Here is a 14,589-nt window from a genome sequence, read left to right as displayed (position 1 = left end):
ACCCTAGAGGTTTCCTCCCTCCTCTCAGCCTAATTTCTGAGTGTTAAATAACATGTTAAGCCTCTTATATAATATATGGGTTGATTTTTGTTTTGTCTGAAAGCTTCACGTGGGTGTTTTTGGGGAGGAAACATTTCGATGTGGATGCTTGTCTTTCTAAGTGTGAGCTCCTGGGTCCCCAAGGTGACTGTGGCTTATATCTATGCACTATTTTGGGGTCAGTTCACCGATACATTATAGTAGTTAGGTCATAAATCTAGGGATGGGAGACAGCATGCTACCAAGGCAGTTTTAGAATCCTTGTGATATTATTAATTTTGACCATTTTTTATTATACCAAGAAATTGCAGTTGTCAATATAGTCAGGGGTGATTGATAAACAAAAGGGAAAGATTTATTTCTGAATTCATCTCTCAACGGTAAAATCTCCATTGAAGTCTGGCATTGGCAGTGTATGAGCCTAAAATTCCTTTCAATAACAAATTCCAATAATACTATGAAAAGTTAATGGGCAATTATTATTGGTTGAATGAAGGAGGAAGGAGGTCGGGATGGTTTAATGTAGGTGAGATGCACCCAGGAGCAGGCTTATAAATAAGTAGTTAATAGTCAGTAAATTCATACCAACACAAGAAGATTTGGGGGGAATAATCTGTCTACTATTTTCATCCTAAAAGGATAATTCACTCATTGTTTCCTTATAATGCTGAGGTCAACAGATCGAGACCTTTACACTTCTCTATAACATCATTAATTTTAACTCTGCTATTTTTTTCACCTGAAAACAACCTTTCAGCAAGATGACCTCTTTTTTTTTTTTTTTTTTTTTTTTTTTTTTTTTTTTCTTTTGCGGTACGCGGGCCTCTCACTGCTGTGGCCTCTCCCGTTGCGGAGCACAGGCTCCGGACGCGCAGGCTCAGCGGCCGTGGCCCACGGGCCCAGCCGCTCCGCGGCACGCGGGATCCTCCCGGACCGGGGCACGAACCCGCGTCCCCTGCATCGACAGGCGGACTCCCAACCACTGCGCCACCAGGGAAGCCCAAGATAACCTCTTTTGATTAAATTAAATTAAAATGAAGACAGAAAAATCTTTTATTTAGAAACATTTGCAGTGGAAAGCTAAAATCAGAGGTAGAAGATACTTATAGATGGTATGATCCAAAGAGAAGAGAGAAATTTGCAATTGCATTTTCACTTCCTCCTAAATTCATTAAAACCACACATTTTCGTTATATAAGCTCAAAATTATAAAGAACTGTAATTACCTTTATTCTCTTTTTTCATTATTTCAGTCATAAACATTTCCTTTACTTTTTGGCACAAAGACTGTTTATCTATGTCAGCATTAATTTTTATCAGAATGTTTTCTGGCTCTGTAAACCATTGTTCCAATAAAGGCCAGTTGTCCAAGAAGCCTACAATTCTGCAAAACCAAAATGTTATATGAATATAACATATTGACTGAAATAGTAGGGTAAAATTAAGCATGATTTATCTGATGTATGTAATGAGAAAATAAGCTGCCAAAAAAATCTGAAAAAGCAACTTTAAGAAATCTACAGGCAATGAAATAATATCCACTTTAAAGAAGAAATCATTTAGTGTTGTCTAGCCATATATTTTGAGGTATATGAATGAGTAAAAGAAGTTTTGGCAATTCTATCATTTCAGGAAACCTTTAGTGTGGGTTCATGTCTCTAAGTGAAGATCTAAGGAAACATCACCTATACTCATAGCAGACTAAACTCTGAACCCCCTTCTGATGGTAGTTACAGCCTGGGCCACATAGGTCATCTACTTTTCCTTAGAGAAGTTTAGGAGACCTTTGAGTAAGTATAGATGGTTCTAACTTATTTGCTTTACTCAGATATACTCTTGGAATGATTTTTGAAACAGTCTTGTCTTCCAAGAGTAGACAGGCTTAATGTAGCTCAAATTCCTCTTCCCTGGTTCACTTCGTATTTTTAGAGTTCTTAAGGTTTCAAAAAATTGTCTAATTTTGTCTAATTTTTTTTCCAATGAGCAAATTGCATACGATTGAAAGAAGGTTTTTTAAGCATAACTTCATTTTAGTAACACAGAAGTAGTTTTAGAATTACACTCTATTGTCTGATGCCTAGCTCTTTGACATTCCATGATCTTCATTGGCATTTGCTGAATGAGGGCTGAATTAGGATTCCATATAATGAACTTGTAAGTTCATGCAGCCATAAAGGGAAATATTGCCTGATTTAATTCTTTTCATCCCAGACTATGATGACTTGTGCTCTGAATATAAAAGCTAACACATAAATATTTCACTCAACATCAAAGCTACTTGGTTTTGTTTTACCTGTAAAAGACTGAATGCTAAGAAATACATTTATTTTCTAGATCTGATGATTCCAAAGTGACTAGTTGTCAGTCTGTTCAAAGGGTAAGAAACAAGACATTGAGTTTTAAACTAACCTATGTTGTATTTGATCTCTTAAATTCTGGTCTTCATCCACATCTTGGTTTTTAGCAGCTACACGTTGATTGATGTCTTCATGAGGAGTTTTACTTGAAAATGCTTCAGCTATGTATTGAAATTACTTAATTAGACAATTTGCTAAAGCAGTCAAAGTTGCAGTAGCGCTGCTAAAAGGTACTGATACAAGAAAGTCAAATAGACATGGTTCTGCCTTTGGTCCAATATGAATTAAAATGTTTAACAAAATGTTGAAAAAGTATAGTTTGGGGATCAGAATTCAACTTTCCCTTGGAAATTGGGGAAAAGGAGGTAAAATACAACATTAAAGAGGAACTGTAGTTTTAAGGTAGAGTGTCTTGGGACTGACCATGAAGAGATGAGAATAAAAAATGATGGTTTGTCATGAATAACAAATTAGGAAACAATTAGAAAATCAACACCATGCTGTAAAAGCTAAGAATGAAATAGGAGGGTGGCCATAAAGTCAAATACGCAACTTATTTGTGGATATTATATTACACTACAATAAAGTGATTTATCTTTCTTTCTAAACTTTTTTATTTTTCTAGAAGAGACATAAAGGAGTATACGACAAGAGACCAAAACCAAAAACGATCTCAACTTCTCTGATTGAGTCCTATTCAGAATTAAGTTACAAAGTCCAGAATACTCATGAATTCAGAATAAATGGAAAATCATAAAGAGGAAAAAAAGCCTTGAACTAGATTAAAAGGAATTAGATTACTCAGTCAATGTAAGAGAACACTGAAGAGTGAATTAATAGTGTTCAAGAAAATGAAGGACCTTCACAGGATATAGCAATCAATTGTTCTCCCTTTACATTCATGATAGAAAAAGAGGAAATTAAGTATTATAAGTAATCTAGAGATGACTTAAAGTATATGGGAGGATATGCATAGGTTCAATGCAAATATCACGCCATTTTATATAAGGGACTTGAACATCCTTGGATTTTGGTATCCGAGGGGGTTCTGGAATTAATCCCCTATGAATGCTGAGGGAAGACTGTATTACATTATTTTATATTCACAACAAAACTTGTGAAGTAGGATTGTGATTCTAAAATTGTCCCAAATGGCATAGTTCATAAATGACAGAGAAAGGATTTGATTCCAGTCAATCTAATTCCAAGCTCTGAACTTCTTTTTAATTTTTAAACTATTTCTTGAACTATACTTGCCAAAAAGAATGCATCCATGATTATACAGCTCAATGACTTCCCAAACTGAAAACAGCACCCAGATCAAGAAACAAACATTATCAGCCCTAGAAGCCCCCTCATATTTCTTTTCAGTCACTATAAGTGACTAAAGTTATCCATCCAGAGCCTGCACTCAAAGCCTCTCAGTACCTCTCCCCATATTATGAACACTGCTGTTCCCTCTCAGGCTGACCAATGGCCCAAGACACTGGCTAAAAACCCAGGCAGCCACCGACTCTTCCCTTCTGACAAAAGCTTATGCTCCCACACTGGCTGAAGCTTCTCCTTAGGTCTCCTGGTCTCCTACCAGCTGGCTTTGAGTCTGGGCCACTCCTCTCTGCCCAGCCCTGGCAGGACTGATGTTCAGTCTTTGAGGCCACTTGGCTTTGGCTGCATGAAGGCTGCTTCCCTGTGGTGACATCCTTTTGGCTTCCCCACGGACCCCAAGCATTGCAGGGCCATGCTGCAGGCAATGCTGATGACTGGGCTCCCACACCCCAGCCCAGGCCTCAGGACCCCAGCCCACTGGTCTGGGAGGAGGAGAGAATAACACCTTTATTTTGAAAATCTGTCCTCCTTTGGCTTATATGACATTACTCTCCCTGGGTTTCTTCCTTTCTCTCTAGTTGCTGCTTCTAAACACTTCTTCCTTTGCTCTCCCCATTGGCTGTCTTGGCTGTCATCCTGGGTGTTTTTTAAAATACACTTCTCTTCCTAGATGATTTGTTTTACCTTTAAGCCCTTAACTTTAGTACACACTTCCCTCCTGACATCGAGACCCATTTATAGAACTGCGCTCTGAATATCTTAGCTTAAAAGTCCCATAGGTACCAGGTACTTCAAGTTCAACATGTCCCTAAAGAAACTCTTGTGTTTCTTTCCATATTGTCTAAGTGAATGGTATTATCATTCAAAAAATTGTGCCAGTCAGAAACTTGAAGTCGCCCTGCTCTCCCTGCACTACATTCACAACAAAATGAATGCCCCCATCCCAACTGATCAGTAAGTTCTATAGTTTCCCCCTAAATAGCACCTGAAGCTGACTCTTTTTACCTTGCCTCCCTAGCTGTCTTAATGCCTTTGTTGTTTTTCAGTTGGTGATAGTTTTATCACTCATTTCATTGCTTCCAGTCTCACTCCCCTTCCAATGCATCCTCCACACTGCAGCTAGAATGACCATTACGAAAAGCATATTGAATTGCATTAAATCTCATCTTTAATAGAATTCAGTGACCTCACATGGCTTCAGGATAAAGTTCAAACACTTTAACTTGGGGCAAGACTTTTCAGCTGGCCCCTGCCTACCCTCCAGGCTCATTTCTGTCACTTTTCCACACCCTGCTGCCTCTCAGTCCTAATGATCAACTTGCTGTTCTCTAGATGGACCCTGCTTGCCAGTTCCCTCGCCCTTCCTCCCTGTCTTGGTCTGGTAAATCTCTACCCATGCTGGGCTCACCTAGTATAGCATATAAGTGACTATATTATAATAATCAGCTTACTTTTGTTTCTTCTCCCACTACATTGTCAACAACTCGAGGACAGGGACTTGCCCTTCATTTCTGTACTGTCGGTTCCTGGCATGTTATAAATGTTAGATAAATATTTACTAGTGGCCCCCTTTTAGCTTCCATCACTCTATAACAGTGTTATCTGATAAGACAGATCTTTCTGAGATGACGAAAATGTTCTGCATCAGTGCTGTCCAATATGATAGCCACTAGTCACGTATGCATATGAAATGTGGTCAGTGTGACTGAGGAACTGAATTTTTAATTTATTAATTTTAAATCATTTAAATAACCACCTGTGGCTATTGGCTGCCGTGTTGGAAGTACAACTCAATACTATAACTCCTTGGTTCCTTAGCTACAATTTCCACTAAATTCTTTGAAGGCAGGATCCATTTCATCTTTATTACAGAATCACCAGTGCCAATCACAATGTCTGGTATTTAGCAAGCATGCAATAAATAATAAGGAATATGTGAATGAACAAGATATTTTTGAAGGATAGAATTTCATCTGTCTAAAAGAGTTCAGGTGGGGTCTTGCTTAAGATAAGGAGAGCAAATTGGCAAAGTGATCTTTCAATGACCATTCCAATCTTATATTCTAAAAAAGAAAAATCTCAAGATATGTAAGAATCACACTTTATCTTAACTTAAAATACTTGAACATAAAAGCTGCAGATAGATTTTCAAAGTTGTGGACATATTTAGCCTACTCAGCTCTGACCAAAACAAGTAAGAACTATAAACTCAATGATTTCATCCTAGTTTTTGTGATTTAGAAGAACCTAATCTAGTAGTTGGCTCAGTTCACTTCAGACCTAGAATATATATAATTAGAAATACATATAAAAATAAAAAAATTAATAGTGCTTTAACACTAAGTTCTGAGGGTAGATAAATAAGATTATTTATGTGTGTATGTACAAAAAACTTGACAAAAAAAATTCTCCCTGTCGTAGTGAATAAAGGGCATTTCTGAGCCTAGTTATAAGTAAGTGGTCTAGAATTAAGAAATTAAACTAGTTAGATGCTAACATCAGCTTTGATAAATTTTCCAGAACCATTTGTCATGTAATTTTGATAGGGAATTGAAAGAACTCACACTGGATTGAGTAGATTTCCTGAAAAATTTGTGCCAATTGGTTTCCTTCTATTTTTTGAAACACACAACAAATGCTTCCTAGGGATCCTCAAGAGGGTAGGCAAAACTTCTAAGGCCCTTGTTGGATTATAATCAGCCTTCAGGGACCATCTCACTCACAGGTCTTTGTGGGTACTTAATAATTTGTCATATCTTGAGAGCAAGTTATACTTATTTGAGTTCAGGGCCTTATTCTGTCAGTAGATGGCCATGGATTGGCAGTATTCTTTGCCAACTGTCAGATGATCCTGAACAGGGATGAGAATTTGGCTGAACAAGCAGAATCATCACTACTGTCAGCATAGCTCCCTTGTATGGAGAGAAGTAAATTCTCCCTTTTGAGATCTGATGTACAGCATCCAGTTTAAACTACTGGGCTCAACAGCTGAAGTCATATCTAATGGCTTTGTCATTTTATTTAAGTAAACAATGAAAGGAAGATCTCAAGATTATACAAACTCAAAATAAGGAAGAGTGTGACCTTGGACGAGTCAAGTGCTCATGCTTTAAATTTCCACCTATAAATAAAGGCACTGGAATAGATGATCCCCTAAGTCTCTCCTAGCTCTGAATGTCATTGTGTTAGTAGTAACAGCAATAATGAAAGAATGATGTTACCATTTGTTAAAGGGCAGTTTTTTAAAAAGGTAAAATCAAGACACTCAAACACATGTAAAATGACATCATCTAATTTTTCAAGTAATGAGGGAACCAGTAAGATGTGATGTTACAACTAGTACAAATGACAATCTGAATAACAGACCTATTTACAGGTAGTCAGGAATGCTGAAATAGATGGTAATAGATGAAAGACTGGTTACTATGTATACAGCAATGTAATATTTGGAATCATCTTTTCAAAGTATAGAAATTAATTTTATCTTAATTAAATCAAATTCATTTGCATGTCCATGAACCAGAATCATTTGAATTACTATTAGTCTCCTACAATTTATAGTTACAGAAGAGCCGAGTCAAAGCCAATGAAAGGCATAGACCCCTCTGAAACCAGACACTCCTCGGGGTCCAAAAGACAGTACTCAACCTTCTATTGAAAGGGTATCCAATAATCTTTTGTTCATTTCAAAGTCTTCCACTATTTTTCCTAGTGGATACTATGTGCCTAGTATCATGTACCAGATTCTATCCTAAATGTTTAACATTTATCTCATTTAATACCTGTGATGTTGTGATATAATAAGAAATATATATTTGGACTTTGGCTCCTGACACAGAGCTCTGAAAACCCTTGCAATTTCCTGAGTGATAGAGGTAAAAGGAGCATTTATTTTTATTCATAATATGCCCCCTTCAACTTTATCTGAGTTTATGCCAAAGAGGTGACTCTTGGATGGTAGGACCCTGTTGCCTGAGAAACCAAGTGACTCGAGGGCTAGAACTTTCAGTTCTACCCCCTGATCTCTAAGGAGGGGAAGGGACTAGAGACTGATCACCAACGCTCAATGATTTAGTCAGTCATGCCTACATAATGGAACCCCCATAAAAACTCTAAAGAAGGGACTCAGAGAGCTTGTGGGTTGGTGAATGCATCCACGTGCCAGGAGTGTGGCACCCCCCGAAACTCCATGAGGATAGAAACTCCTGAGCCTGGGACTCTTCCAGACCTTGCACTATGCGCCTCTTCATCTGGCTGCTCATTTGTATCCTTTATGGCATTCTTTATAATAAAACAGTAATAGTAAGTAAAGTGTTTCCTTGAGTTCTGTGAGTCATTATAGAAAATTATCAGACCTGAGGAGGGGTCATGGAAACCCCCAATTTGTAGTCAAGTCAGACAGGAGTGTGGGTAACCTAGGGATCCACTACTTGAGACTGGCATCTGAAGAGGGGAGAAGTCTTGTGCGACTGAGCCCTTAACCTGTGAAAACCTGTGATAACCCTGGGGAGTTAGTGCCAGAATTAGCCTAAATTATAGGACCCCCAGTTGGTGTTTTTCAAGAACTGGAGAACAGGGTGGTATGGAAAACCCACACACCTTTGGTGTCAGAAGTGTTGTGAGTAAAGAAACAGTTTTCCTTTAATATCCAAAACAATACAATGAAGCATTCTATTATATAGGATGTGAAATGGAGGTTTAAAAGAATGAAGTACCTTTCCCAAGGTCAAATGCCTAATAACCTGGAAAGCCAGGGTTCAAGAATATGTGCTTTTAGCCATAACCACTGAATTTGTGGAATAAAGTAATATTTTCATTTCAACAATGAAAAGTAGTTAAATAAACCATGAATCTTGGCAAGACTATTTGACCCCAGTGTGGAAGGACTGCAGCCAACTGATACCTGCTCCTCAGTTAACATGCAGTCCAAGGGAAGGATGTTACCAGATGCTTGCTTGCAGCACCAGTGTGGTTCATGAACTTCATTTGGGTGGCACACCAAGATATACTAGATAGCTACAAGAAGCTCCTCCACGTATGCAAGCCTCAAAAAGGAAGGCACCTCTCAGCCAGGGGAGCTGCCAAGTTGATGGAAGGGTTGAATGAAATGCTTGTAGTTGGCATGGAATTCTCCACGAGCTCCAGGCTTGGGCTACAGTGCTGAACACTGATGAAGCCCCAGGAGGCAACTGTGCTGTACTAGGCAATTCTTTGGAAGCCTAAATGGATTCTTTATTATCCACTTATAATTGTAGATGGGAATATTCACCATTTCAGGCAAAGAAAAATAAAGAGCTCTGAATTATAGAAAAGAATATTTTTAAAAAGGTGTCCAGCTTACCCATGATGTCATTCATGCGATTCAGTGAGGAATTATCTGAAATATCTAATAACATGACAAAATCAAAAGCAGAAGGGGGAAGAGGCACTTCTCTGGAAGTTGTAGGGTCAACAGCCAATGTGGATATTTGTGATTTCTTTCCTTCCAGTTCTATGAGGTTTCTGCTGCAGCCTGTGAGTGCCTTCTCCAGAAGCTTCGCTTGGTTTAATGTCATTGGAAAGCCATCCAGGACCCAGCCTTTATATATAGGTATCTGACTAAATTAGGAAAGGACAGATCATTAACATTTTGATAGACACAAGTCCTTTAGAAATAATAACACAGTGAATCTTGCCTTTATCTTTCTTTAAATTTCACAGTAACCTCCTTCTGCATGAATTTTATTTCTTTACAGCCAGAATTAGGTTTCCTAATGTACCACAATCACTCCCTTGCTCAAAATCCTTCTGTGGGTCCCTGCTGCCCTCCAAATCTATTCTAGAAGCCATAACATGGTATTTAAAATGAACTGGCCACAACTTACTTCCCTATAACTTCTTCTCTCACAATGTTGAACCATTCACTTTGAACACACCAATCTCCTCCCTGTTATGTCAGTATAAATTGTACTTCCTAGCTGTGTTCATAGGCTGTTCCTCTTTAAAACATCAATTTCCTCATCTATACAGCGGGATAACATAACACACCTCACAAGATGCTGGTGAGGATGAACTGAAATGACACATTTTAAGAACCCAGCACAGAGTGTAGCATATGGTGGATACTCACATCGCCAACCTGGAAATTTCTTCCTACCCCACCCAATCCAGCATGGAGTCGTAACGGCCTGATCTGAACTCCTCTGGACCCTCATTCACTTCACCACACAATTTTTAACTCTTATATATCTTGAAAGAAAAATTCAAGTGAGTCTTCTTTATCTCAGTTAGATTATAAGTTGCTAAAGGGTATGGGTCATTTCTTTGGTTTTTGTACTCAGTGCGCATCCTCTATAGAGAATAGGTGCTCCAAGAATTATTTTAGCTCTTTAAATTGGAAAAAACTTCAACTTTGCTCTTCCCAAACCCTTCAATTTTGTAAGATTAAGATTTTTGGATAAAAAGTTATGATTTCATTTCTTTCTCTGTTAAAGCTCATTTAAACAATTAGAACCCCTTTCTAAAGGCTTGGGAGTCTGCTTTGGTGCCTGTACATGATCCTTCTATCAGTGTGGCAAGGAAGAAGGGGGAAAACCAAAGTTCAGAGAGGTTTTATTACTTGTTCAAAGTCATAAAATTGCAAGTGACCCCAAATCCAGTGATCTTTCCACAGTATCAAGCTGCCTTCAGGTCACTGCTTCTATTATCCCTATTAGGCTATGAAGAGCAAGGAAAGCCTGCATTTTGCTTTTATAATTTGTCCAGAGTGTGGTAAGCATTCTGCACAGAATGAGTTTGTTGATTCATTGGCCTCAGCTAGAGGAGAGAAATTTCTTGAGCACTTTACCAGGTCTGAGGGACCTCTTCTCTCACCTCCAGTCTCAGGAGCTACTTCAGAGGGAGGAGAAGGTCAGGGCCACACTTGTCATGCTGTAGTGTGAGGACACCAGACAACCGGGAGTGAGGAGACCTGGGCTTTGGCTCTGGCTACGCCACTAACCAGATACGTGACTGGATTGCCTAACTGAGCTGCCACGTGCCTTCCTTTCCTCACTGAAAAAGGACGCATTTGGACTAAATGAAAGGATGTCAAACTGATGACAGTTCTCTAACGGTGCCTCAGGGGCAGAGGGGATGACGGTAGTGGTGGTGGTGGTGGGAGGTTAGTGGAGTTCAGGAGATGGGGTGTAGACACTCCAACTTCAGTGAAACCACAGCTAAGTTCCGCTTTATAGCTGATGCTTTTCATATACAATTTTCTTTGAACAAGGACTCCCATGGCTTATTCCAGTACTGAAAAATGTTGCAACTATTAGAATGAGATCCCTTCCAGCTTTGAGAATAGCATCACTGTGGCCCAGTTTCTTCAGTGTTGCATTCAAAGAGTAATCAGTCCAAGATACATCACAACTGAGAGGCAACTTAAATCTTTAATGAGGTCTCTTGAGAAAACTCTAAAGAGGAAGTCCATTCCAGATGCCTGGCAAAACTTCTCCAAAACCTCCTGTTCTCACATCTCTCGGTCTTAACGTTTCTTAGGCAGCAGAGCTACCCCAAAGCCCTCACTCACTCGAAGCTCTGCAACACCCTGCAACAGGAGCCTTGTTGATTCCTTTTTCCAGCCTGTTCAGCCTCATTTCTTTATTACACGGATCCACCGAGCACCTATGGATTCTTTTAATTTCTCTCTTTCCTGTATTGTAAAGGAGGGCTGAGGAGAATCCTCTATCCTTAGAAAGGAGGAATTACAATATGATAGCCTACTTAAATTTTTTCTTTACCCTTATTGCATATCATCTCTGTGCTATGCATATATGTGAGTCCTTGCCTGTGTAACTTCTACTTTCTCATGGTTTTCCTACCCTGCACTGCCCAGGCTTTGGGTCGCAGGGGTCACTCCCTCCTCCGGAAACACAAAATGAGGAAACACACTGGCCCGTGACCACATAGTTGGGGTCTCTCTTCTCCAAATCCCTTGACTTTTCCAAGTATCTAATTTATCCTTGAATTCCCCACACAGGATAGAACTTAACCTGAATTCACATCTGGGTGAATGAAGTCAAGGTTGGTAAAGGGTGGGGGGGAGTGAAATATAGACATGTAAATCACAAATCTATCTTTATCTTGCTGTGTTTTCTTAGGTAAATTCATTAGATGCTGAACATAAAAATATTTCTGTATTATTCTTTATACAACTTTATTTGATAAAGAACATATTAAATTGACATAAAAGAGAAAAGTGTGATACATACTTAATAGCATTTACCATGATGCTGACTAGCAATATATCAGATATGCTCTTTCCTTTCTTCAGCAACTTTTCTGATTTTGCACCAAGCTGAGCACGCACAGTGAGCTGTGAAAATAAACAATGGTAGGGGACAGCTAATTTACAAGTCAGATTCCAAATGTTTGGAGAGAAAATAAATTAAATGGTCGTGTTCTCTGGTGAAGACACTGATCGTTTAGCACAATTTTGGAATCAGCCAAGCGATTAAGGAAAACGTATGTGCAGATTTCGGGGCTCCTCCTCTGGCTCCCTCCTTTCCAAGATCTTCCTCTTTACTTATCAGCTGCTCTGGCATCCCCAAACTTCACTCTCTAATATCTTAAATCAAAGAGGTTAGGGCTTTCTTCTCAAGTTCTAACCACTCATGGCACGCAGATGCGGCATGTCCTCCGGGGTATAACTTGCATAAGCCTGGCTTTTGCCCACTGAAGTTTTCTTCCGTCAATGGTCAAATCCCATATATTTTCTGCCTGGTTTTTGCTGTTTGCTTTTTTGCTGCTTGCTTCAGGCCCTCAGATAATTAGCTTTTGTATTTTGTCCAGCCTTTATATTGTTATCTGTAGGAAGGCTAGTCTAATTAAGCTACTTCATATCCACAGGAACATCCCTAGCGCCTATTCTGAAATAGAGTCAGTCACCAGAGTGAGCATTTTATGAGTCAAATGATACTCTGTCTCCACTGAAAACCCTGCAAAGGCGCCTCCTGTACTCCCAATGTCCTCATCACTGCCTATAAGGCTCTGGATGGCCGGATTCTCCTCCCTTTCCACTCATCTCTCTAACCTCATCCCTTCTCTCCCCACCCCTTGCTGGCCAATCACCTTTCTGCTTCAAGACTGTCGTCCAGCTATTCTGACAGCCTGAAATGGTTCCCCAGATCCAGTGGGTGATTCTTTCAATCTGCTTAAATCTCACTCTCTCAAGGTGATCTCCTTACCCTCCTTTTTCTTTTTTGATAGCATCATCACCATCTAATGGTTCATATAATTCATTTATTTGTGTGTTTATGGTTTATTATCTCTTTCCATCTTTTAGAATGTAAACTCCATAAAGTCCAGGAACCCTGACTTTTTTGTTCACTGACATACCTACTCCCCCTTTACAACAATGCATGGAACAAAGTATGCCCTTTGAACTGTATTGAATATGGAATTGGGGGATTTGTAACTCAATAAATGTAAATATAAAAATATACTTAGTATTTCTGCTAATTTACATTTAAAATACACAGAGTAAAAATTATAAGTCCCCCTTTTTCACTTTCTCTAAACCCATTTCTCTCCCCATAGGTCATCACATTTACAGGTTGCTGTATATTCTTCCAAAACTTTTTCTATCTTTAAGCAGTTTTGAAATCTAAAATATTATGAAACTGGTTTCCTTGATGAAACAAACAATAAAAGTAATCAAATATACTTTATTTATTTCATTTTATTTAATAAAATTCCACTTGATTAATCTGACCATTCTATTTGATGATCAAAAATGTTTCCAATATACAGTAAAGCAATACTATATATAGAAATATTAGTTTGCATTAGAAGCAATAGCCTGTAGATTGCTGTAAACATTTTTTCAGGGATTAATAAAAAATTCTGCAGAGTCAACAGTAAGTCTAAGGATAAATTCTGGAACAAAAATCTTTAAAGGTAAAGAAATTGTGAAAGGAAATAAAAGTCATAAATTAAGAGGTAAAGAAAAGTACATAAATATAAATTTGGCATAAGTCTAAAATTTTTAAAAGCATGTGTTTACTTTCTTACCTGGCAAAACTGAAAGCAATTTCCACTGCTTTAGATTCAAAGAATATTAAGAATATAAAAATATCAAGTAAATTCAGGTTTAGCTAATTTTACCATCAGATTTATTTTAAACCAAAGAGGAGTACATTGCTATTTCATTTCATTTGAAGATGAAAATGCTGTGAAAAGGCTATGAATCAAAACACATTTCAATACACTAGTATCCAGAGTTAGGTTATAGTACTTACTTCAGAGAAAGTATCACTTGCTACGACTTCTTCAGCTTTTGGTGTTTTTCTAGTATTGGTACCTAGCAATAGAAAAAGTGGTAAGAACATACTCTGGTATTTACAGCTAACAACCATGTTAACATTTGACCATCTATGGCTTTGGACATGTGGGTTATTGGATTCAGCTATGCCTGAGATACTCAGAGGAAAGAAGTATAAGCATCAGCACAGCATGGCGTTTACCTTCATTCCACAACGTTAAGTCCTGGCCACTGTGTGGTTTGGTGTTTTCTACTTCCTTCCAGTATGGCTCACTCAGAATAATATCATTAGAAATACTTTAACATAGTTTGGGTTCTCTTTTCGGAAAACAAGCCAAGATCTCAAGAGAAGTCATTAAGATGTTAATTTGTTACGTTTTTACTTTCCTGGATTATCAAGTTATAGGTAACAAACACTTCTGAAAGTGGAAAACTCTAGAGTCAGAGGGTTTTTTAGTTAAATTCCACGGAAAAAATAAGTTTTCAGAGTCTGTTTATAATTTACTGGACTTCTGTAATAGAGTATGTCACAAAATATACTTATGATAGTTTAAAAAATCAATTAAAATTATCTTGTAAGAAACA

At 38.3% G+C, this 14,589-nt stretch overlaps 1 protein-coding gene across 1 annotated transcript in view; it reads right to left on the bottom strand.

The window, feature by feature from the left end:
• SPEF2 (sperm flagellar 2) overlaps positions 1–14,589 on the bottom strand; it is a gene marked incomplete at its 5' end in the record, with an annotated part of 165,638 nt that overhangs the window by 86,754 nt on the left and 64,295 nt on the right. Inside the window, 5 exons of the mRNA XM_081232588.1 lie at positions 1,266–1,423; positions 2,449–2,557; positions 9,064–9,320; positions 11,954–12,057; positions 13,982–14,043. Of these exons, the coding sequence (XP_081088714.1) occupies positions 1,266–1,423; positions 2,449–2,557; positions 9,064–9,320; positions 11,954–12,057; positions 13,982–14,043 (690 nt within the window). The remainder of the gene's footprint in view (positions 1–1,265; positions 1,424–2,448; positions 2,558–9,063; positions 9,321–11,953; positions 12,058–13,981; positions 14,044–14,589) is intronic.

The sequence above is a fragment of the Mesoplodon bidens genome, assembly GCF_964165515.1.
Source record: "Mesoplodon bidens genome assembly, chromosome: 4".
Lineage (NCBI taxonomy): Eukaryota > Metazoa > Chordata > Mammalia > Artiodactyla > Ziphiidae > Mesoplodon > Mesoplodon bidens.
The sequence above is the reverse complement of the archived record's forward strand: the minus strand, read 5'-3'. Positions and strand labels throughout refer to the sequence as shown.